The sequence below is a fragment of the Oncorhynchus mykiss genome, chromosome 10 (genome assembly GCF_013265735.2).
Source record: "Oncorhynchus mykiss isolate Arlee chromosome 10, USDA_OmykA_1.1, whole genome shotgun sequence".
NCBI lineage: Eukaryota > Metazoa > Chordata > Actinopteri > Salmoniformes > Salmonidae > Oncorhynchus > Oncorhynchus mykiss.
In genome coordinates this window covers 25,634,743-25,660,301 of record NC_048574.1, presented here as the reverse complement: position 1 = coordinate 25,660,301, position 25,559 = coordinate 25,634,743, and the positions used below count along the sequence as shown (strand labels likewise).

Sequence of the window (25,559 nt, the reverse complement as noted above, 5' to 3'; positions counted from 1 at the left end):
GTGGCCTAGATAGAGTATATTACATTTATTCAATGGGTGCTCATATGACAACCCCAGACCCCTCTTTTCACCCTGCCCACCTGACAGTGTTGCTGCCCCTCCTCGTCCTCACTGGTATGTTGGCAGGGCTCTGGCGTGACAGAAACAGCCTGGTGGTCGCACTCCTCTGGGCTGCTGCCAACACTCTCCGGTGACACAGGGACCGGGGACTGGGGCTGGCTTGTTGGGACTGGCTCTGAAACAGGACAAGGACCATGAGTTGAACAAGCAACTATAGTCAGAACTCAGATCTTAGAGACTGTATAGAGCAGGTGGTATAACTCCAGTCATTAAGGATCCTGCAGTCCTGCTGGTTAACATTTTTCACTAGTGCTAATTGAACAATTTAATTTAATTAACTTGATACATTTTCTGGAGAGGGAAACTGATTCCTCACCATTGGCAGGACAGACAGAGACAATAGTGCTTAGCCAAATGTGATGACCGTATAATTTAGTATCCAACTAAAAGACAAGGATGAAAACCAGCATACACAGCCACCCTCAAAGACCAGAATGGTGTAACCCCGCCATACATTCATGTCCAGACCAACCTCCAGATTCCACAGCTGGTATAACAACCGATTGTGCCACATGTTCCTGTTCTCCAGTGGGTTCCTGGGCTGCGCCAGATTGGGGGACTGGTTCTGCTGGGTCGTCTTTACTGGGAGCACGAGTGGAGGTGACGGCTGCTGTGGGAGAGACCGGATCCTCCTGTGGCTGCTGGCAGAACTGGTCTTCCCACTCCTTGAGCTCCTGCTGGAACCAGCGGTTGTCTTCGCGCACGTATTGCCTGAGGATGGGTGGCAGGGAGTCCATGGCCTGCATGACCTGGCCTGTCTCGTCATCTGTGTCCTCTGTTGACATAAATATCATAAATATAACAATCATAATGAGCTAACTAATAACAGTCAATAGTCCCCTAAACTGCTAAGCAGCAAACAGTGAAAAACTGTATGTAGATAAACATGTCAGGTCTAAAAAACCTAACACCTGGTCAGGCCATGATTTGGATATATTAATGTATTTATGTATAGATCAAGAGAAGCAGTTACAGCGTTGACAGATATAGCAGGTATACACTATATGACCAAAAGTATGTGGACACCTGCTTGTCGAACATCTCATTCCACAATCATGGGCATTAATATGGAGTTGGTTCCCCCTTTGCTGCTATAACACTCTTCTGGGAAGGCTTTCCACTAGATGTTGGAACATTGCTGCATGGACTTGCATCCATTCAGCCACTTTGGACCTCACTTTGTGCACATGGGCATTGCCATCCTGAAACAGGAAAGGGCCTTCCCCAAACTGTTACCAGGAAGTTAGAAGTACAGAATTGTCTAGAATATGCCTAATGCGCCTAGCAAGAACCATGACAAACAGCCCCAGACCATTATACCTCATCCACCAAACTTTACAGTTGGCACTATCCATTGGGACAGGTAGAGTTCTCCTGGCATCCGCCAAACCCAGATTCGTCCGTTGGACTACCAGATAGTGAAGCGCGATTCCTCACTTCAGAGAATGCGTTTTCACTGCTCCAGAGTCGAATGGCTGAGAGCTTTACACCACTCCAGCTGATGCTTGCAATTGCGCATGGTGATCTTTGGCTTGTGTGCGGTTGCCCGGCCATGGAAACCCATTTCAGGAAGCTCCCGACGAACAGTTCTTGTGCTGATGTTGCTTCCAGAGGCAGTTTGTCGCAACCGAGGACATACGATTTTTACGTGATACGCACTTCAGCACTCTTCAGCACACTGTCTTGTCTCATCGCTGCAACTCCCGTACGGACTCAGGAGAGGTGAAGGTCAAGAGCCATGCGTCCTCCGAAACACAACCCAACCAAGCCGCACTGCTTCTTGACACAACGCACATCCAACCCGGAAGCCAGCCGCACCAATGCGCACAATTGGCCCAGCGTCGTCCTGGTTAGGGAGGGTTTGGCCAGCAGGGATATCCTTGTCTCATCGCGCACTAGCGACTCCTGCGGCATGCCGGGCGCAGTGCACGCTGACCAGGTCGCTAGGTGTACGGTGTTTCCTCCGACACATTGGTGCGGCTGGCTTCCGGGTTGGATGTGCGTTGTGTCAAGAAGCAGTGCGGCTTGGTGTTGCTTTATTTGTTTTGTGAAACCAGGTTTGCTGTTCACTTGCTCTATATGAGATGGAAGGGAGTTCCATGCACTCATGGCTCTGTATAATACTGTACGTTTCCTTGAATTGTTCTGGACCTGGGGACTGTGACAAGACCCTGGTGGCATGTCTGGTGGGGTAAGTGTGTGTGTCAGAGCTGTGTGTATGTTGACTATGCAAACCATTTGGAATTTCCAACACATTAATGTGTCTTATAAAAAAAGGGATACAGTCAGTCTTACCTCATCTCTTAGCCAGACTGACTGACATGCATAGTATTAATATTAGCCCTCTGATTACAACGAAGAGCAAGGTACTGGCAGCAAGCTGGTAGGTCTGCTGTTGGAACCAGTAAAGAATCATAGCTAGTTTCTCAGTGGAAAGGGGAGGAGGGAAATGGGTACCTGTGATGAGGTGAGGCAGCCTGTCGTCAATGTACATGAGACAATAGGCACTGGCGTTGGTCATGCCTCCGTACGAGTCCCTGACCAGCTCCTCCCAGGAGGACTCGCTGACGATGACATCGTTGTACTTCATCCAGCGCTGGTTGGCATGGTCGTAGATATAAGCCCAGTAGTGGCCGGCCGAGGCTTGGCCCTCGTGGACGAGGACGGCGTGAAGCCTATACGGAACCTTCACACGTCAAACGAGGTTAGGACCAGAAAAGTAAAGTTTCAGCAGAATCTTTCTGTATTTTAGGTCCCGGAAATTCAAGTTTCAGCAGAAATCTTCGGTATTGACACATGTACACATTAGGACAAACAATGTAGTTGCTTCTGTACACATCAACCAAAAGCTTTTAATAACCTCTGCTTTGTTACTAGCATGCCATGACATATACTGAACTCAATCCATTCTTGTTAACTTCTCATGACATTCAACCCCCTTGTATTCTCTGTTCCAACAACAATTGTGCTGCATTGTGATAATGCACAAATGCTAAGGCAACAATATCAAACTCATTGCCAAAGGTAACATGTAATAATGTTTTTCAGTGTGTGGGATACTGTTAATCAGTATAGTCTCTTGTGACCGAACATTAACATAATGTTAAATCGAGTACCTGACAAGATTTGGGACTTGGTTCCTAGATTAATCATTATGCAATGATACACATATACACATGTTCAACCTGACAAAGTAAAATTAGTGTATCTCATGCTTTAACCTGACAAGGACTGTCAGATGGATGAGTACGAGGGATCTTACCTGACACAGGCTGTTATCCGAGTACATGCCCTCCAGTGCTTGGCTGACCCTGTCGATGCTGGCCTTTAGCTCTGAGCACCAAGACACAGACACACAGATCAATGCAGTGCACCTGGGGCCGTGCCAGACACACACACTCTAGAGTAGACACTGACTGCCAGGATAGGTTGTCAGCTCATGATACACATCCAATTGAAAAACGATCACTAGAAATGTACAGCAAATGAGCATGATCAAATATAGCTTCAAAACATCTTTAAAAAGTTAACTTGCCTCAGTGAATGTAATTTCTCAATCACTACCGATATACCATATAAATCAAGTGCTATTCGCATGTCAAAATGTCATGGGATGTATCCATTGTTAAAATGTTGGTGCTATGCATATCTTACAGTGTGTCTTTAATGTACAATAAAAATAAATCAACTTGAACCCAAATACAGAGAGGTTATCATTAGTGAATCCAGGAGTAAGTCACTGTACCGTTCATGTTGATCTCCACCTCTGACCTCCAGCGCTGCAGGCAGATCTTGACAAAGCGCAGCTCCTCCTCGGTCACACTGTGGGGGGCGGGGTGAGGTGGGGTGTCCATGGGGGCTCTACACTGGGTGAAGGGCTTGAAGATAGGTGTCCTCTGGCCCGAGGGGGGCTGCTGCTGGCAGGTGGGGCTGTCAGACAGGCCTGTGTCTCCTGGCTCCTGGCACTGACTGAGGAGACCCACCGAGGAAAAGCAGGATATCAACAAAAATACAGTAAATACAGTGATTGATGTGCTATACACAGGCTAACAGGTAAAACATTTTGGTTTTGGTCAATTTCATTTCAGAAATTAAATGGAATAAATAGAAATCTACAGTATTTCATATTACCCATCATTTTTTACCACATTTCAAATGTATGAACTGATTTTCAATAATCTCCTGAATTGACTGATTCACATTGACAGGTAGTGTTCAGCTCACTTCAGCAGCTGCACGCACTGCAGTCATATGGAGTAACAAGGAGTACCGGTAAGTAATGCAAGACTAGATTGTGTAAGCACATGAAACTAAAAATACACTCATAGCCTTGACTAGTGAGACGCAGTTGTCCCACAGGTCCGTACCTGGTGTCATCAGGGTTGCCCTGTGTGTGCTTGAGGTTGCTCCCGGGGGGAGTGGGGGAAGAGGCAGCCAGCCTCACATCTTCAGCTGGGGACACACTGGTGGGCTTGGTGCAGGCGAACTCCAACACGTACTGTAACATGTCCGCCAGTGGATACTTTGTCGGCCCTGAGCCATAGTTTCTGTAGCTGGAAACAGAAGGAGACAGAGGTTGAACTGACAGTACATTGGCAAACAATTACAAGCAGGTTTCATCAATAACATTGTCAGTCATGACTCATGAGCAGGACATTTCCTACGTGAATCAAACAACTAATATTATGGGACCACTATGTGTATGACAGTTTGTATACTAACTCATGATGAATTCACTCTCAATGGACACATTTGGAGGTATCCATCCTGTTGCAGTAATCACTGAATTTTAATGAAAAATTATTTACTAAAATAACACGTGTACAAACCTGACGTGTCACACCGCTTTACAAACAGTAAACTCAATAGTCAACTCACCACTCCAGTTTCTGCTGCAGGACTATGAGCTGCTCCTTCAGTCTCTTCACCTCTTCTCTCCTGTTGTGGATCTGCTCATTGTTCTTGTGAAGGTATCTGTTCGCATACAGTAAACTTAGTTTACCACAACAAAAGTTTATTTGATTCCGATTCCCCACTTACAGTATCAACATTACAATGCAATACAATGCTCAGTCTAAGTGAATGCAGATAATTGAAGTCAGAAGTTTACAAAAACGTGGAGTGTTTCAACCACTCCACACATTTCTTGGCAAGTCGGTTATGAAATCTTCTTTGTGCATGACATTTCTCTAACAATTGTTTACAGACAGATAATTCACGGTATCACAATTCCAGTGGGTCAGAAGTTTACATACACTTGACTGTGCCTTTAAACAGCTAGGGAAATTCCAGAAAATGATGTCATGGCTTTAGAGTCAATCGGAGGTGTAACTGTGGATGTATTTCAAGACCTACCTTCAAACTCACTGCCTATTTGCTTGACATCATGGGAAAATCTAAATAAATCAGCCAAGACCTCAGAAAAAGAATTGTAGACCTCCACAAGTCTGGTTCATCCTTGGGAGCAATTTCCAAACGCCTGAAGGTACCACGTTCATCTGTACAAATAATAGTACGCAAGTATAAACACCATGGGACCACGCAGCCGTTATACCGCTCAGGAAGGAGACTCATTCTGCCTCCTAGAGATGGACGTACTTTGGTGCGAAAAGTGCAAATCAATCCCAGAACAACAGCAAGGGACCTTGTGAAGATGCTGGAGGAAACAGGTACTTACGTATCTATATCCACAGTAAAACGATATATCGACATAACCTGAAAGGCCGCTCAGCAAGGAAGAAGCCAAAATCGGCATACAAAAAGCCAGACTCCGTTTTGCAACTGCACGTGGGGACAAAGATCATACTTTTTTTTTTTTTTTTATGTCCTCTGGTCTGATGAAAAAAAAATAGAACCGTTTAGCCATAATGATCATCGTTATGTTTGGAGGAAAAAGGGAGAGGCTTGCAAGCTGAAGAACACCATCCCAACCGTGAAGCACGGGGGTGGCAGCCTCATGTTGTGGGGGTGCTTTGCTGCAGGAGGGACTGGTGCACTTCACAAAATAGATGGCATCATGAGGTAGGAAAATTATGTGGATATATTCTACACCTGCATTGCTTGCTGTTTGGGGTTTTAGGCTTGGTTTCTGTACAGCACTTTGAGATATCCCTTTTTTGGGGGGGCGGCAGGGTAGCCTAGTGGTTAGAGCGTTGGACTAGTAACCGAAAGGTTGCAAGTTCGAATCCCCGAGCTGACAAGGTACAAATCTGTCGTTCTGCAGGCAGTTAACCCACTGTTCCTAGGCCGTCATTGAAAATAAGAATTTGTTCTTAACTGACTTGCCTAGTTAAATAAAGGTAAAAAATAAAATAAATATCAGCTGATGTGAGAAGGGCTAAATAAATACATTTGATTTGATTTGATTGAAGCAACATCTCAAGACACAAGTCAGGAAGTTAAAGCTTGGTCACAAATGGGTCTTCCAAATAGACAATGACTGACTCAGTTAGGAGGAATGGGACAAAATTCACCCAACTTATTGTGGAAGGCAACCTGAAACGTTTGACCCAAGTTTAAATTGTTTAAGGCATATACTAATTGAGTGTCTGTAAACGTCTGACCCACTGGGAATGTGATGACATAAATAAAAAGCTGAAATAAATAATTCTCTAGTTTTATTCTGACATTTCAAATTCTTAAAATAAAGTGGTGACCCTAACTGACCAAAGACAGGGAATTTTTTACTAGGATTAAATGTTAGGAATTGTGAAAAACTGAGTTTAAATATATTTTGAGAAGTTGTATGTAAACTTCTGACTTCATTGATTATAAACTGGGTGATTCAAGCCCTGATTACTGACTGGCTGACAGCTATGGTATATCAGACCATATACCACGGATATAACAAAACATTTATTTTTGCTGCTCTAATTACCATGGTCACCAGTTTATAATAGCGATAAGGCACCTCTGGGGGTTTTGGGACAGGATATTGCCAATATACCACGGCTAAGGGCTGTATCCAGGCATTCCACATTGTGTCATGTATAAGAACATCCCTTAGCCATGGTATTTTGGCCATATACCACATCTCCTCGGGCCTTATTGCTTAAATATAAACCATCACACTACCTCCACAGCAGAGACTGATCAACAACTACAGGAAGCATTTGGTTGGAGTCATTGCAGCTAAAGGTGGCACAAGCAGTTATTGAGAGTACGGGGGCAATTACTTGTTCACACAGGAGCACTGGGTGTTGCATAACTTTGTAATAAATTAAATAAGTATGTAATTGTTGTGTTATTTGTTCACTTTGGTTCCCTTTATCTGAAATTAAGTTTTGGTTGAAAATCTGATAACATTCAGTATAAAAAAATATGCAAAAGTAGAGAACATTTCAAAGGGGGCAAATACATACATATCCAGTGCTGTGAAAGTAAGTATATATATATATATATATATATATATATATATATATATATATATATATATATATATATATATATATATATATATATATATATATATATGAGTTTTTGTTTTTTCTCAAATTAATATCAAACAGCTCACCTGTCCATATATATGATTTGTGGGAATTCCAGTTTCTTGTGAATCTTTTCTGGGCGTCCTAAAGACTGGTTGAACTCAAACCTGGACAGTTCAAAGGTCAACACTGGTGGTAACTTTGAGAACCACCTCTGGAACACAACAGAATTCACATTAACATTTCAATTTCTATCTATATTACATTTACATTCATATGTATTTGGCTTAACATTCACAACAACTTTCAGAGTAAACATAAAGCTAGGAGTTTGGTATGCTCACCTCGCTGCCAGACGAAATGGTTTGATCCAAATGTAGGGCTTCAATCTCCCCCTCTATCATGGCGCCTTCAAGACATTCATCCAAGTTGTTGAAACCATTCACTTGTAAGGGGTACTGGCCAAACTGCTCGATGTTGGATAAGGTCTTGCCTACACATTGTCAAACATCGATGTGAATTGACAGAAAAAATTGCATAAGGGTCAGGAGTTTTTCTTCACCATGTGACCTCAGCAGGAAAAACTATGGCGCCTACTTAAAGGCTATATCAGATTACGACTAGTCATATAGGGTCATAGCCAAGTATGATATGATAGTGACTACGGTCATAGCCTAAAAACAAGCTTTTCCTGGTCATGTCAGGTGATCAGGAAATACTTGAGGCCCTGCAGTATATATAACCACAATGAAATGTCCATTCTATACTTACCCGCATGAGTTCTCTCTGCCACAAATGTCCCATAGAACAGCTGAACCATTGGGTTTTCTTTTTTATCTTCCGGGCTGCTAAAGATAAGATCACTTTTATACCTTGAGCAATTCAATATCTGATTTCCTGTACTTCAAGACACAAATAATACTGGTATAGTAATAAGAATACTTATTATATGTTCAGTACTGGAATGTCAAATAGCTTAACAAATTACCATAGCTATGGTATCTTAGTTAGCTACAGGGGAGCACCTTTGGTTTTAGAAATTTGGTAGGACATAATATATACATATTACACACACACACACACACACACACACACACACAGAGTACCAGCCAAAAGTTTGAACACACCAACTCATTCAAGGGTTTTTCTACATTGTAAAATAACAGTGAAGACATCAAAACTATGAAATAACACATATGGAATCATGTAGTAAACCAAAAAGTGTTTTAAAAAATATAAAAATATATTTAAGATGTAGTAGCCACCCTTTGCCTTGATGACAGCTTTGCACGCTCTTGGCATTCTCTCAACCAGCTTCACCTGGAATGCTTTTCCAACCGTCTTAAAGTAGTTCCCACATATGCTGTGCACTTGTTGGCTGCTTTTCCTTCACTCTGCGATCCAACTCATCCCAAACAATCTCAATTGGGTTGAGGTCGGGTGATTATGGAGGCCAGGTCATCTGATGCAGCACTCCATCACTCTCCTTCTTGATCAAATAGCCCTTACACAGCCTGGAGGTGTTGGGTCATTGTCCTGCTGAAAAACAAATTATAGTTCCACTAAGCGCAAACCAGATAGGCGCAAACCAGATAGGCGTATCACTGCAGAATGTTGGGGTAGCAATGCTGATTAAGTGTGCCTGGAATTCTAAATAAATCACCTACAGTGTCACCAGCAAAGCATCCCCACACCATCACACCTCCTCCATGCTTCAAGGTGGGAACTACACATGTGGATATCACCCATTCACCTACTCTGCGTCTCACAAAGACACAGCGGTTGGAATCAAATAAAATAAATCTGACCAAAGGACAGATTTCCACCGGTCTAATGTCCATTGCTCATGTTTCTTGGCCCAAGCAAGTCTCTTCTTCTTATTGGTGTCCTTTAGTAGTGGTTTCTTTGCGGCAAGTCGACCATGAAGGCCTGACTCACACAGCTTCCTCTGAACAGTTGAGATGTTGAAATGTGTCTGTCTGTGAATAATATTAAAAACATTTTATGTTGCAATTCGACTTTAATTAACTATTATCCTCTGAGCAGAGTTAACTCCGGGTCTTTCTTTCTTGTGGCGGTCCTCACGAGAGCCAGTTTCATCATAGCGCTTGATGGTTTTTGCAACTGCACATGAAGATACATTCAAAGTTCTTGAAATGGACCGGATTGACTGACCTTCATGTCTTAAAGTAATGATGGACTGTCATTTATCTTTGCTTATTTGAGCTCTTCTTGCCATAATCTGGACATGGTATTTTACCAAATAGGGCTATCTTCTGTAACCCAAACCCTACCTTGTCACAACACAACTGATTGGCTCAAACGCATTAAGTAAAGCAATTCCACAAATTAACAAAACACACCTGTTCATTGAAATGAATGTGTTATTTCATTTAATTAATTTCTACAACGTAGAAAATAGTAAAAATAAAGAAAAACCCATGAATGAGTAGATGTGTCCAAACTTTTGACTGGTACTGTGTACACACACAGTGGGGCAAAAAAATATTTAGTCAGCCACCAATTGTGCAAGTTCTCCCACTTAAAAGATGAGGCCTGTAATTTTCAACATAGGTACACTTAGGTATCATATTGTATGATTTTTTATAAATTTATTTGCAAATTATGGTGGAAAATAAGTATTTGGTCAACAACAAAAGTTTATCTCAATACTTTGTTATATACCTTTTGTTGGCAATGACAGAGGTCAAACGTTTTCTGTAAGTCTTCACAAGGTTTTCACACACTGTTGCTGGTATTTTGGCCCATTACTCCATGCAGATCTCCTCTAGAGCAGTGATGTTTTGGGGCTGTTGCTGGGAAACACAGACTTTCAACTCCCTCCAAAGATTTTCTATGGGGTTGATCTCTGGAGACTGGCTAGGCCACTACAGGACCTTGAATTGCTTCTTACGAAGCCACTCCATCGTTGCCCGGGCGGTGTGTTTGGGATCCTTGTCATGCTGAAAGACCCAGCCACGTTTCATCTTCAATGCCCTTGCTGATGGAAGGAGGTTTTCACTCAATCTCACGATACATGGCCCCATTCATTCTTTCCTTTACACGGATCAGTCGTCCTGGTCCCTTTGCAGAAAAACAGCCCCAAAGCATGATGTTTCCACCCCCATGCTTCACAGTAGGTATGGTGTTCTTTGGATGCAACTCAGCATTCTTTGTTCTCCAAACACGACGAGTTGAGTTTTTACCAGTTATATTTTGGTTTCATCTGACCATATGACATTCTCCCAATCTTCTTCTGGATCATCCAAATGCTCTCTAGCAAACTTCAGACGGGCCTGGACATGTACTGGCTTAAGCACGGGGACACGTCTGGCACTGCAGGATTTGAGTCCCTGGCGGCGTAGTGTGTTACTGATGGTAGGCTTTGTTACTTTGGTCCCAGCTCTCTGCAGGTCATTCACTAGGTCCCCCCGTGTGGTTCTGGGATTTTTGCTCACCGTTCTTGTGATCATTTTGACCCCATGGGGTGAGATCTTGCGTGGAGCCCCAGATCGAGGGAGATTATCAGTGGTCTTGTATGTCTTCCATTTCCTAATAATTGCTCCCACAGTTGATTTCTTCAAACCAAGCTGCTTACCTAGATGCAGATTCAGTCTTCCCAGCCTGGTGCAGGTCTACAATTTTGTTTCTGGTGTCTTTTGACAGCTCTTTGGTCTTGGCCATAGTGGAGTTTGGAGTGTGACTGTTTGAGGTTGTGGACAGGTGTCTTTTATACTGATAACAAGTTCAAACAGGTGCCATTAATACAGGTAACGAGTGGAGGACAGAGGAGCCTCTTAAAGAAGAAGTTACAGGTCTGTGAGAGCCAGAAATCTTGCTTGTTTGTAGGTGACCAAATAATTATTTTCCACCATAATTTGCAAATAAATTCATTGAAAATCCTACAATGTGATTTTCTGGATTTTTTTTCTCATTTTGTCTGTCATAGTTGAAGTGATGAATGATGAAAATTACAGGCCTCTCATCTTTTTAAGTGGGAGAACTTGCGCAATTGGTGGCTGACTAAATACTTTTTTGCCCCACTGTGTGTATATATATATATATATATATAAATAAAACTCATTAAAAAAATAAATGTCCTTGCACTGTCAACTGCGTTTACTTTCAGCAATCTTAACATGTGTAAATATTTGTATGAACATAACAAGATTCAACAACAGACATAAACTGAACAAGTTCCACAGGCATGTTACTGACAGAAATGGAATAATGTGTCCCTGAACAAAGGGGGGGGTTCAAAATCAAAAGTAACAGGCAGTATCTGGTGTGGCCACCAGCTGCATTAAGTACTGCTGTGCATCTCCTCCTCATGGACTGAACCAGATTTGCCAGTTCTTGCTGTGAGATGTTACCACACTCTTCCTTTTTAAATCCAGTCTGATAAACACTCCAAACAGCCTACCCAACCGCTCGGAGGTGTATACATGTTCCTAAAGCACACAGGTGCCTCGTGTTGCATCACATTCCAATTATAAAACTGAGTGGGACAAAAAGTTAATTTCAGAATGTGGGGGTGATATCTCCCCCTTCCCCAGTGAAATGTGCGCCCCTGGTTAGCTATGACAATAAATGTGTTGTCGTACAGAACTGACTGTTGGGATAAAATCCTTGACTTACTTTCCATTAGCAGCCAGCTGAAAGGCATCTTCAAGCCAGTCAAGGAGTTTGTGGGTGAACTCACTCACATCCTAGAATGAACACATCTGAAATGAACATATTTGTACGCAAAGCAGTTGATGTAAAGGGGTGGCCATGACCCTGGTGTGTGTGTGTGTGTGTGTGTGTATTGACAAGTGTGTATGCGCGTATACCTGTTGGACCTCAGTGTGTACCTGTTGGGCCTCACTGGATCGGAAAGCATCTCTCAAAAGCTCTACGGCAGCAGACGGGTCCACAAATCTGCGAGTGGAGCCCACCATGAGAGCAAAGAGACAGCGCAGCTCCTGCATGAAGGCTATGTTCCTCTTGTCCTGAGAACACATGCATATGTTAGGCTTCTCTTTCTTCACATAGTTGCACTGGAAAACTTGGGCAACACTTTACTGTTTTCAACAATATATCTTCATATGCAGAGGAGTCCATATTACTTTGTACTTACACTTAATAACTTTCATGAACCTTTCTTATAAACGTATATACATTTTTTACAACATTTGATTATAACATGTAGCCTACACTGTTTATAAATGGTTTATCAATGCTTCTTCATGGAAGTTACTATTAAGTGTTAACCACTATCTTTATGCACAATGTATAATTTTGTAGTCTAGTTTCCCCTCTAACATCAGCCAGACATCCCCTGACTCTTCAGCCTCTGGGACCCAAAGGTCCAGTCTCTGTTCCTCAGGGCTCCTGGCTCTCCATTGGACACTCACCGAGTGGCTCTTACACTTCTCCAGGATTCGCTCAGACAGGCAGTAGTTAAGTACCAATCTGCGGAACACTGGCAGGTGGAACAGGGACTGAAATAAGAGACAAAGATGAGATAGAGTGACGGAAAGGTGACCTGTCTTTTCGTGTGTAAAAATGTCATTGTCGAGGATACTTATGGAGGTTTTAAACACACGAGAGTCACAGTTAAGCAAACAAAATAAAATGCCATTGAGATAACTGTATTGTATGAGACCGGGTGATGGTAATTTTCCTCTCATAACAAGACGAATAAATGAGATAATCTTCTCTTTATATTAGTGACAAGATTGGTGAGCCATAGTGAGTTTTATTGCTAACACAAAATAATGGAGCCTTTTGTGCAGTTTTGAAGAGACAACAATATACCCACGTTTTTGATTGCATTAGGCCTATGTGTCTTCAACTTTCTCGTTTCCCTGAAACTTAATTACAGATTATCACAATCTTACTGTAAAGCGTACCACACCAGATACCACAGAAATATGAGTACACAGCCACATGCAGTCATACAGTGAGTCTCAATCAGATAACTACTTTCTATGGGTAAATTGTGATGGAAAGAGTCAAATAAAAGGAGGGATTTAAAATGGAACAACTTCAAATGACTTCTCAGCCACTCAAAATGTGTGCATGCATTGCTATCCCCTGATGATATTTCCTTTGGGTTTTTAGTGCTTTAAATCGATGTGGCGCATATCTTAACGAAATTAAGACAAATGAGCATTCCCATTTGGCCAAATCTACCGATATAAACTAATTTCAGTCCAGGCGGCAGAGTTCATCACTTGCTCTATCATCACAACACTGCACTATTTAATTACCCTTACAGTCTATCAATATCAATGAAGGCTTGAATTTCAGCAGAGCCACCTGATAGGCCCAGCTAAATTTAGTCTGGAATGGACTCTTAATAGAATTATTGCACCAAGAAGCTTTTGTGTTTGGAAAGTAAAAACCCTTATCCCACCACTGCCCCTCATCTTTCCCCATCCTCCTGGTATTACCGACAACTCAATTTAACACAAATTTGGCTTGATTGTGTGGTAACAGGTTGAAAATAAATCTTCTCCCTCTGTTTGCCAGAAGTCGACATCGTTCAGCAAATTGGACGGAAAACATGTGTTTGGAGCCTTCTCGCCTAGTGGTAATATTTTGAACCGATTCACACCAGAAGTCTTGAAAGGTTTTGGAAAACTTAGAGAGGCTCTAAACATGGTCATCACATATACACCAATTAGGAGGTGGTGCAGAAAGTCAAGGCCGTATTATAGAGACCAAAGGTGTCCAAGGGATTCTGCAGATTCTGCAAAATTCAAATGCAACCTTTACTGTACGACATCAACCTTAGTAACAGCCAGGACCTGACTGGTGATACAACAGGTGGTCTTAAATGGCAAAGCATTAACAAGGTCCACAGTACAAACCCCAAATGTTATACTCATATTTTTATCCTGTTCATATCACTGGCACAATTATCTTTTTCTGTGCATATTCTTTAATATTTTAAAGATCAAGCTCCAGAGCAGACACTTAATAACTGTGCATTAGTGTGTACCTCACCTGTATGACAGCACTGAACCAGCAGGTGTTGCCCACATTGCGGATGCCCACGGGCCACTCCTCCTTACGGATCCAGTCTGCAGGGCTGCAGCTCTCTCCTTGGGCCTCGCAGCGCTTCCTCTTCACCCGTGCAGCGCTGTCCTCCACACTGGCCTCCAGTGCCCTGGAACACATCAAAACATGCCACTTATCAACTGTAGACAATGGTCTGATTGATAGTTTCACCTGGGTTGTGTTCATTAGGCACCAAATGGAGGAAAACTGACAAAAATGGGGAGGGAATCCAATAAGAAAGGCACATTTTTGTTTTCGGTTTCAAAAAAATGTATGTTGCTTACTCTTATGAACAAGACCATGGTTTTCCTTTTTTGTTGATGTTATCTATTTCTCATACTGTACTTCTGTGTTCACTTCAGATATTATAACCTTGTGATTCAGAGGACTCTCAATTGGTTACTTCATTCCGCAAGAAAACAGCAAGCAAAGGGGAAATGGTGAGGTACTGGACGACTATACCTGTTGAGCTCTCTCTCTTCTGCCTGGGATTCTTGCAAGCTGAGCTCAATGGCTGTCTGAAGGTCATCTTTAGGAGGAGCACCTGAGGACAAACATTGGGAAACAAATTATCTTCTATGTTCATCACAAGACCCTCTGTATTTTGCTCCTTTCCTTAGACTTTCCTTCCCAACTTCCGGCCTACCTTTCTGGGCCCCCCAGACCTCCCTGTTGACATCTGTGTCTGGTGGGTCCTCAGTCCCCTGGCCCTCCTCTGGTGGCTGTGTGGTCAGCAGCCCAACAGCATGGCTAATGTCCCCCTGACTGGCCTGGTATCAGAGAGATAAGAGTAGGCATTACAATGTGTCCTTTCCAAGAACTCCCTGGCTTGGTGCTAGTCTGTTTCTGATTTTGATGATAACTCTGGCACCGAGGCAACTACCCCTAACCTTAAGTTTGACCTCTACGTGATAGAGTCCTTCTAAAGGATTTGTTCCGGGGACTAATTCCATGAAAGAGCCGTCTGACAAAAATGTCTGACAATATAATTTATTTAGCCTTTTTAAGTACGTAAGTCGCTGAGAACTCTTTTGCAACAACGACCTGAAATCTTCATCGCTCAAATGTACAATATGCAGGTTTTCCCTCCATCTATGCTCATTGACTAATGGTGTTGGCATGACATCATCTCACTGTTGCCTTCTTAGACACTACATCATTGGTCTCTGACATGGCCTACAGCTAATGTTAAGTCAGAACACAATTAATCAAATATCAAATCAAGTAGACATGTGGTAATAAAAATATTTGTTCCCTAAGTGTCTTCAGGACCTACCTTGAAGTCCTCTCATAGTGTCATTGAGACAGTCCAATCATTTAGCTGAGAAATGGTTTGGGTATACGGTAGGCCTGGACCACCAAGAAGAAATCAATAAACTTTGAGAGGGCTTAGGTTACTGTCTATCTAGCCATATTATACAGATTAAGCAGGCAGAACCGAAGCCTATCTGCCGGTCTGTCCACAGTGTTTGGTACTCACGTTTAGGGCCCTGAGGAGGATCTGTGGGTCTTGGATGCCAGTGATCTCTCTCAGCTGGTTGATCAGCATCAGGCTCTGAGGAGCGAAAAATGCCAATGAAGAACAAAAGGCTTTCCATTAACCTGTTGCTTGGGTGAAAATAGTCTCTACAACGAAGGTATGCAATTATTCATATGACCTTCCTGGCAAGATTGGAAAGAGTACACGTTCTAGATGTTATTTTTCCAGTCCTTTACTATAAACCGATTAGCGTGACAGAGTATTGCTGAGTAATAATTACTTAGATTAGCTTTGGAACCCATTTATTACAATTAGATTTTTTTCTCTCCGGGGCTAGGTTGACCAGGCTGGTCTCATAGATTAGACGTAAAATAGTAAATCCGGTACACTCAAATGAGTATGATATGTTATGTTTGGTATGGTTACATAAGATAGAAGGTAAAAGCAAAAATCAGGGTGGTTGATCGGGTATATAACGCAAACGTCTAGCAACCCAAAGGTTGAGTGTTCGAATCTCATCATGGACAACTTTAGCATTTTAGCTAATTATCTACTTTGCAACAACATAGCATGTTAGCTAACCCGTCCCCTAACTTTAACCCTTTAACCTATGTGGAAATTTGGAAGACTCATTTGCGACCAAGCTTTCAATTCCTGACTGACGTCTTGAGATGTTGCTTCAATATATCCACATAATTTTCCTACCTCATGATGCCATCTATTTCGTGAAGTGCACCAGTCCCTCCTGCAGCAAAGCCCCCCCACAACATGATGCTGCCAGCCCCGTGCTTCATGGTTGGGATGGTGTTCTTCGGATTGCAAGCCTCCCCCTTTTTCCCCCAAACATAACGATGGTCATTATGGCCAAAACAGTTCTATTTGTGTTTCATCAGACCAGAGGGCATTTCTCCAAAAAGTACAATATTTGTCCACGTGTTCAGTTGCAAACCTTAGTCTGGCTTTTTCTATGGCGGTTTTGGAGCAGTGGCTTCTTCCTTGCTGAGCGGCCTTTCAGGTTATGTTGATATAAGACTTGCTTTACTGTGGAAATAGATCATTTTGTACCCGTTTCCTCCAGCATCTTCACAAGTCTTTTGTTGTTGTTCTGGGATTGATTTGCACTTTTGGCACCAAAGTACGTTCATCTCTAGGAGACAGAACGCGTCTCCTTCCTGAGCGGTATGACGGACATGTATACCTAATAAAATGCAACTAAAAGTATTCCTAACCAGCCGTAGCTTTGAAGTGATACACCAGATCAACAGTGGCTAAACAGTTAAAAGAATATGGGCCAGCTAAGAGGAGTGAGTCTATATAAAGCACTCACCCCCATAACAGCAGGTGGACATGTCAGGGTAACAGTGTGAAGGCAGCCAGACACACAGACCTGGGACCATGCAGACTTATATGGAGAGCTGGGGTCTATCTTAGCCTCTTGGTCAGCCTCTATTTTGGGCCCTGACATGGATAGCTAGCACCTCTGTTTATCATTCCACTCGCCATGCCACCAGGGTTTGAGTGACAAAGGCAGTGGGTGTTTCTCTGACACACACAAAAAGCCACCACAGACCCTGGACACAGATGAATGTAGATAGACATTAATTGTGGAGAAAAATACAGTTATCTTCATGCTATAAAATAGGATTGAGACATGTTGTTAAAGATTAACTATAAACAAATCAAAGCTGATGGGTGTGTCCAGTTAAGACACTGGTCTATATGACAAGAAACTGTGGGTATGCATGTTGTTGTAGTGGTTTTGACAGATGACCTTTCTCTGATTACTGTTGTTATTGCAAAGATTGATAGACAATAACACAACTATTTTGCCAACTGGTTGTCGTGATACGTTGAACGAGACAAAATGTCAAACATCTTTGCAGGACAGGCAGGATACGTAGTGACAACAGTCCCGAAACACAGAATTCCCCACACGAGGTAATTGAAGCAACTGTGTCATTGACTGTTTCACTAAGGAATAAGGTCGTGTCGTGATATAGAATTTAGTGTCTGTCCACACAGAAAATGTAGGCTGTAACGTTATGTGATCTGGTTGCGTTAGTTAACAATCTCATGCAAGGTTAGAGTTTTTGAAATGTCACTTGTCATTCCACTCTGTTACTTAGTGCTCACCGAATTCGTTGAGTTTTCCCCATGTTCACTCTGTTGTTCAACTCTCATGGCAGCAAAACCCGAATTTCTTGTTTATTTCCACAAATGCCTTCAGCCCGACTTCGGAGTCAAACCAACTCCATCTGTCAAACAGCCACACACAAGCAAAGAAGAGTGGTATCCTTGCCTGTCCAAAAAACCGGCGCGTGCAAGCGACGTGTGTGCGCGCGGTTACGTCTGATACAGTATATCAGCACAAGGATGAACTTTTATGAAGTATGTTCACCTATAGGCAAGCTGCAGGGGCATCATTTCAGCTAAATCTAGGATATGGCAGAGTGACCGGACGGTGGGGGGATTGAGTGAGGGTTTCCTCCAAAACATTTTGTTGAAAGCTGAAGCTCATTTATTGCATTTTTACACAATTTAAAACGCTAAAACAAGAAAAAAAAGTACTCTACATTATCATCGTGGCTGCTGTAGCTTCATTTACATCAGTCAACATGGGACATAACAGCCTACCAACAGGTCACACAGCAATTAATTATCTGCTACACACTAGCTCAGCATCATGATTAAAAACTCTAGTTTAGTAAATCAATCAGCAGTTAGATTGCCTAACTAGCCATCTACAGCCATTATCCAGCTATGCGCTGGCTACCCGTGATTTTTGGTTGTTGCCTGTTTTGCATGTTATTCTGGCATTAATACGTGTCCCATATCAGTTTGCAAATAATTTAAATAATTATTTTTATTGAGTTAATAAAGCCGCATACACATATGGTCTCTTTTTTTGCTTTCTTGAGTAACGCAGCTCCAAATAGCAGGTGTTTCAGTTTAGCTCAGCGATTTCTGTCGTGGAGGGGCAGCCAGTGAATAATAAAGAGCATAGGGGTTAGTAATCTTCTCTAGTTGTGCAGTGATTGGCTCAGTGTTCTGTCATTTATGGGGAAAGTACGTCACCGCAAAATCTACAGCGAGAGCTAGAAAGTTCCGAACCATTGGGTGCTGCCATAAATTTACATTAGAAGTGCCCATCCGAGAATGCTCAAGGTCATTGACCACAGGTAAGATGACATCAAATCGTTATATCTGCCGTAGCTTTGATTGGACTGATCATATTTTCAAAATCTTAGCTAGCAAGCTAGACAAGCAGTCATCATCATGAATCACGTCAGCAATCTACTGGCAAATCCTTTTCAATCCTTGTAATGTGAAGATCTCTTAAATGACTTCCTCGCCTGGTTCACCAACTACTTCTCAGACAGAGTTCAGTGTGTCAAATCGGAGGGCCTGTTGTCTGGACCTCTGGCAGTCTCTATGGGGGTGCCACAGGGTTCAATTCTCAAGCCTAGTCTTTTCTCTATACATCAATGATGTCGCTCTTGCTGCTGGTGATTCTCTGATCCACCTCTATGTAGAGACACCATTCTGTATACTTCTGGCCCTTCTTTGGACACTGTGTTAACAAACCTCCAGACGGGCTTCAATGCCGTACAACTCTCCTTCCGTGGCCTCCAACTGCTCTTAGTAAAACTAAATGCATGCTCTTCAACCGATCGCTGCCCGCAATATTCTGGACGGTTCTGACTTAGAATATGTGGACAACTACAAATATCTAGGTGTCTGGTTAGACTGTGAACTCTCCTTCCAGACTCACATTAAGCATCTCCAATCCAAAATGACATCTAGAATCAGCTTTATATTTCGCAACCTTCACTCATGCTGCCAAACATACCCTCGTAAAACTGACTATCCTACCGATCCTTGACTTCAGCGATGTCATTTGCAAAATAGCCTCCAACACTCTACTCAGCAAATTGGATGCAGTCTATCACACCGTTTTGTCACCAAAGCCCCATATACTACCCACCACTGCGACCTGTATGCTCTTGTTGGCTGGCCCTCGCTTCATATTCGTCGTGAAACCCACTGGCTCCAGGTTATCTATAAGTCTTTGCTAGGTAAAGCCCAGCCTTATCTCAGCTCACTGGTCACCATAGCAGCACCCACCTGTAGCACGCTCTCCAGCAGTTATATTTCACCGGTCACCCCCAAAGCCAACTCCTCGTTTGGCCGCCTTTCCTTCCAGTTCTCTGCCGTCAATGACTGGAACGTATTGCAAAAATCCCTGAAGTTGGAGACTCATATCTCCCTCACTAACTTTAAGCATCAGCTGTCTTAGCAGCTTACAGATCATTGCACCTGTACATAGCCCATCTGTAATTAGCCCACACAACTACCTCATCCCCATATTGTTATTTTTGTTTTACTCCTTTGCACGCCAGTATCTCTACTTGCATTCGTCTTCTGCACATCTATCACTCCAGTGTTTAATTGCTAAATTGTAATTATTTTGCCAATATGGCCTATTTATTGCCTTACCTCTCTATCTTGCTTCATTTGCACACACTGTATATAGACTTTTTTATTGTGTTATTGACTGTACGTTTGTTTATTCCATGTGTAACTCTGTGTTGTTTGTGTCGCACTGCTTTGCTTTATCTTGGCCAGGTGGCAGTTGCAAATGAGAACTTGTTCTCAATTGGCCTAACTGGTTAAATAAAGGTGAAATAAAAAATAAAAAAATAGATAAAACAAATCGGTGCTCATCAGCCATTTTATTGGACATAAACATTACACAACAAGTTGGAAATTGCTAATTTAACAATGAGTGGTTTGGAAAGGAATCGGTGGCTAACTGCAAACGTTGCAAAGCAATCACTATTTTGCTTCCCCTGCTATTCGGTGGAGATGGTGGGTGGTCCAAGTCTGGGTTTAAGGGGCTCTTTTCCAAGCTTAAAATGATAAACATTCACATGAAACACCATGGGCCAGAAAAGGTTGAATATATTGGCCATGCTGTCAATCCAGCATGACTTCTGCCACCTTCAAAACATCTGGAAACTCAGAACTGGGAAATCTCAGACTTCAATGAGTTCAGGACAACTGGAAACACGTTTTAACGGTCATCCAACTCGGAATTCCAAGTTGGGCTTCTTTCTAGAGCTCTGATCTTAAAAACCACTGACGTCATGATTCAACCTTGTTTTTTCTGAGTTCCCTGTTGTCTTGAAAGCCCCATAAATCCAGAAAATGCCAGACTTTGATGACAACATTTTTATGAAAACATTTGTCCACAAGAAGGACCGACGCACCACCTTCCTATTCAAGTGAGCACAGCACAACAGTGAGTCCAAAAATGTACGTAAAATGCCAGGGAGATATGTATATTGTAGCTAAGAAAGTAATACTAAGTGTACAGTATGTTAGTAGCCCATGTGCCTTTCCCTTTCCCCCTCATAACTTAGCCTGCTGTTCTGACTTGGTGGTGCACATGTAGCCTATAGCCTGTTTTAGAGAAATGTAATCATTGAATATTGTAAGAGCTTTCATTGTCTGCTTACATGCACCCTTTATTTATCCTACGGTTCTGACTTGATGTACTGGGAGAATACTGTAAGAATGGCCCCTGTTCTGAATTCTGTAGCTGTACATTTCAAAAGTGCTGAACAAATAATTATATTGACTACGTCCGTCTTAGCTTGCTCATTAATATCTTAAACGAAATGACGGATTGCCTCTCATCCGCTCATCGTTCCCTTATGCCATAGTTTTTACATCTCAATTGTCCCTAGAAACCACATTTGTTTAAGCAGGTCAGCAATATCAGCTATGTTTTTTAAAAAGGCAGTAAATTAGTCTGAATTAACTGTTTCGCTGCCAGACAAGGCTCCACTCATAGCCAGGTGAAGTGGTGGTAAGGATTCCTTCCATGGCGCTAAAAGAAAACCCTGCTGTTGGGACAGCTTTTTGTAGACCCTAACAGTTTGTGGGCACCGTTTCAAATCAAATTCTATTTGTCATATGTACCTAATACAACAGTGAAATGCTTACTAACAAGCCCTTAACCAACAATGCAGTTTTAAGGAAATACCCCCAAAAAGTAGGAGATAGGAAAAACAAATAATTAAAGAGCAGCAGTAAATAACAATAGCGGGGTTATATACAGGGGGTACCGGTACAGAGTCAATGTGCGGGGGCACCGGCGTCAAGGTAATTGAGGTAATATGTACATGTCGGTAAAGTTATTAAAGTGACTATGCATAGATAATCACAGAGAGTAGTAGCAACATAGAAGAGGATGGGGGAGGGCAATGCAAATAGTCTGGGTAGCCATTTGATTAGCTGTTCAGGAGTCGTATGGCTTGGGCTTAGAGGCTGTTTAGAAGCCTCTTGGACCTAGACCTGTCCAGGTGTGAAAGGACAGTGTGGAGTGCAATAGGGATTGCATCATCTGTTGGTGCGGTATGCAAATTGGAGTGGGTCTAGGGTTTCTGGGATAATGGTGTTGATATGAGCCATGACCAGCCTTTCAAAGCAGTTCATGGCTACAGACGTGAGTGCTACGTGCTGGTAGACATTTAGGCAGGTTACCTTAGTGTTCTTGGGCACAGGGGCTATGGTGGTCTGCTTGAAACATGTTGGTATTACAGACTCCGACAGGGAGTGGTTGAAAATGTCAGTGAAGACACTTGCAATTTGGTCAGTGCATGCTCGAAGTACACGTCCTGGTAATCCGTCTGGCCCTGCTGCCTTGTGAATGTTGACCTGTTTAAAGATCTTACACATATTGGCTGCTGAGAGCGTGACCACACAGTCATCTGGAACAGCTGAGGCTCTCATGCATGCTTCAGTGTTACTTGCCTCGAAGCGAGCATAGAAGTTATTTTGCTCATCTGGTAGGCTTGTGTCACTGGGCAGCTCTCGGTTGTGCTTCCCTTTGCAGTCTGTGATAGTTTGCAAGCCCTGCCACATCCGACGAGCGTCGGAGCCGGTGTGGTACGATTCGATCTTAGTCCCGTATTGACGCTTTGCCTGTTTTATGGTTTGTCGGTGGGCATAGCGGGATTTCTTATGTACACTATAATGGTTTGTCACCTTTATAGTGCAAATAATGTGTTATTTAGTGTTGTGTGGTGGCTTTGCATCCCCACATTTCTTTTTGAGTTTGCCCCTCTGAGATTTACATGCTAAAATTGCCACTGTGCTGGCAGCTGTCTCAGAGCATTTCATATTATTTTGTACATACATTTGAGACACTCCATTTATTATGATATGTTACGTTTCGTATAGTATGTATTAATTTGTGGATGTTTATCACCCATATTGTATGATATGTTAAGAATTGCAATTCGTATTATGTGTTACAAATTTGCAAAATGACAATATGTTACGAATTTTCAAAGTGAATGATATGCTAATATTAGCTAGGCTAAGGGTTAGGGTTAAGTTTTAGGAGTTAAAGTAAGGGTTAGGGTTGGAGGGTTAGCTAAAAGTGTTAAGGTTAGGGGAAGGGTTAGCTAACATGCTAAGTAGTTGCAAAGTAAATAAAAAGTAGTAAGTAGTTGAAAAGTTGCTAATTAGTTCAAATTGCCCACAATATGTCCACCGATTCACCCCAACCAAGCCACCAACATTTTTTTTGCCTTAAGTAACCATCTGTCTTATGTAACCATTCCAAACATAACGTATCATACTAATTTGAGTGTCTCTGATTTACATTTATTATGTTATGTGTAGTCTATGAGACCAGGTTGCTGAACTCCCTGTGAGACTGCCCCACTCTTTAAAAAAAGTATAATCTTACCATGTTAATAGAAAATCATTACAGATGCCACAAACGTTCACACACAGGTCCATTTAATGTTGAAACTGAGTCAAGAAGAGAGATCTTCAGACTTAAACTATTCCGAATTAATTTTGGAAAGAGACTGAACAGAAAGAAAGGAAAATGACTTTGAAGATCATCTGACATTACATTTTGGAGGGGAGATTTAGGTTTATCAAACTGGTTGCTCAACATGATATCGGTCTTATGGCTACTACTAAGCTCAGGTAAGATTCACTCAGACAGTTTTCCTCTTCTACAATCAGCCATGACACATTGGATTAAATAACCATAAATATGAATTAAATACAAACATTAAAGACCAGTTTACCAGTCTGTGCTATTAGGAATTGTCTACATGAAACAAGCAACATTTAAAGATGATTGACATAATGAGACAGTAGTTTCTACTCATTGCTATTAACTCTTTTCAAATACATTTTTAACTTGGTCTGAAATTACCAGTCGTATTGAAATAAATTATTTAAATGTCTGAGTGTGTTTTATTATAATGCTATTTGTTATTTTATAGCAAATGTATGACTTAATGGAACCCTTCTGTGAGCTTCCTATCCTGTAAATCCAATAATATGATTTTAGGAAGTCCATCTGTTTGAATCAGGGTTTTAACCAACTCAAACTAGGATTACAAAATTGCAGTAACTTCCTCGGAATTCCCAGGTTTTTCCAGAAATCCCATTTGTTGGCTTCCCAGACTTCCTGCTTATTCCTTTCTGATTACAGGAATATTCCAACTGGGTTTTCTAGAAAACCTGAGAACTTTGTGAAAGTTACCTGGAATATTGCAGCCCTATCTGATAATAATAATATTGCAGCCCTAACTGTGAGAAGAATGAAGAATATCAGGCAATTTCCTGATATTCTTAGTGTTTTTCCTATGAATGAATGAATGCATGGATGATAAAATATCTTCAATTTAATGAAAGTAATATGTTTATCCATTATACTTCATAAACATGTTTTTCATTCTAAGTAGTGGATTGTAGGTCATTGTTGTGAAGACACAATGTCTTGAAACATAACACATTGAAGATTGTCTTAAAAAAAATAACACAATAGTCAAGTTTAAAATAGATGAATACCGTAAATCATCAGGTAGAATTGTCATATGCAAGATGGACAGGGTTTGCGTTTTATTTGAGATATCAATAGGATTGTAAAATTCTGCTAACTTTCCCCAAATTCTAAGGTTTTCCAGAAATCACTGTTTGAAGTTTTCTAGAAATATGCAGGAAAATAGGAATGCTCCAACCAGGATTTCTGGAAACCCTGGGAATTTTTGAAACCCTTCTGTATATATCAATTGTAAAGGCTTTCTTCTGTGGACGAAGGATCGGACCAAAGCGCAGCGTGGTTAGTGTTCAACATGTTTAATAAAGACCATAAACGTGAACACTACAAAATGTAAAACAACAAATGTGGAAAAAACCGAAACAGTCCTATCTGGTGCATAGCCACAAAGACAGGAAACAACCACCCACAAAACCCAACACAAAACAGGCTACCTAAATATGGTTCCCAATCAGAGACAATGACTAACACCTGCCTCTGATTGAGAACCATATCAGGCCAAACATAGAAATGGGAAAACTAGACACACAACAGAATGCCCACTCTGCTCACATCCTGACCAACACTAAAACAAAGAAAACACAAAATAACTATGGTCAGAACGTGACAT

General features: G+C 41.9%; 1 protein-coding gene across 8 annotated transcripts in view; it reads right to left on the bottom strand.

Annotated features, from left to right (window-relative positions):
• Window positions 1-18,443, bottom strand: part of LOC110533533 (ubiquitin carboxyl-terminal hydrolase 28) — a 31,556-nt gene extending 13,113 nt beyond the window's left edge. For 2 of the 8 annotated variants that reach the window (XM_021617849.2, XM_021617850.2), the window contains exons 1-18: window positions 18,208-18,443; window positions 16,075-16,149; window positions 15,241-15,364; window positions 15,057-15,138; window positions 14,541-14,703; window positions 12,944-13,030; window positions 12,380-12,538; window positions 12,186-12,256; window positions 8,319-8,395; window positions 7,892-8,040; window positions 7,634-7,761; window positions 4,999-5,112; window positions 4,488-4,673; window positions 3,866-4,089; window positions 3,383-3,453; window positions 2,578-2,806; window positions 593-895; window positions 81-235 (exon numbers count right to left, since the gene is read on the bottom strand). In XM_021617849.2, the coding sequence (XP_021473524.1) occupies window positions 81-235; window positions 593-895; window positions 2,578-2,806; window positions 3,383-3,453; window positions 3,866-4,089; window positions 4,488-4,673; window positions 4,999-5,112; window positions 7,634-7,761; window positions 7,892-8,040; window positions 8,319-8,395; window positions 12,186-12,256; window positions 12,380-12,538; window positions 12,944-13,030; window positions 14,541-14,703; window positions 15,057-15,138; window positions 15,241-15,364; window positions 16,075-16,149; window positions 18,208-18,255 (2,445 nt within the window). In that variant the 5' untranslated portion in view covers window positions 18,256-18,443. The remainder of the gene's footprint in view (window positions 1-80; window positions 236-592; window positions 896-2,577; window positions 2,807-3,382; window positions 3,454-3,865; window positions 4,090-4,487; window positions 4,674-4,998; window positions 5,113-7,633; window positions 7,762-7,891; window positions 8,041-8,318; window positions 8,396-12,185; window positions 12,257-12,379; window positions 12,539-12,943; window positions 13,031-14,540; window positions 14,704-15,056; window positions 15,139-15,240; window positions 15,365-16,074; window positions 16,150-18,207) is intronic. The other 6 variants (XM_021617852.2, XM_021617851.2, XM_021617853.2 and 3 more) reach the window with 6 other exon arrangements.
• Window positions 18,444-25,559: the final 7,116 nt, after the last annotated feature.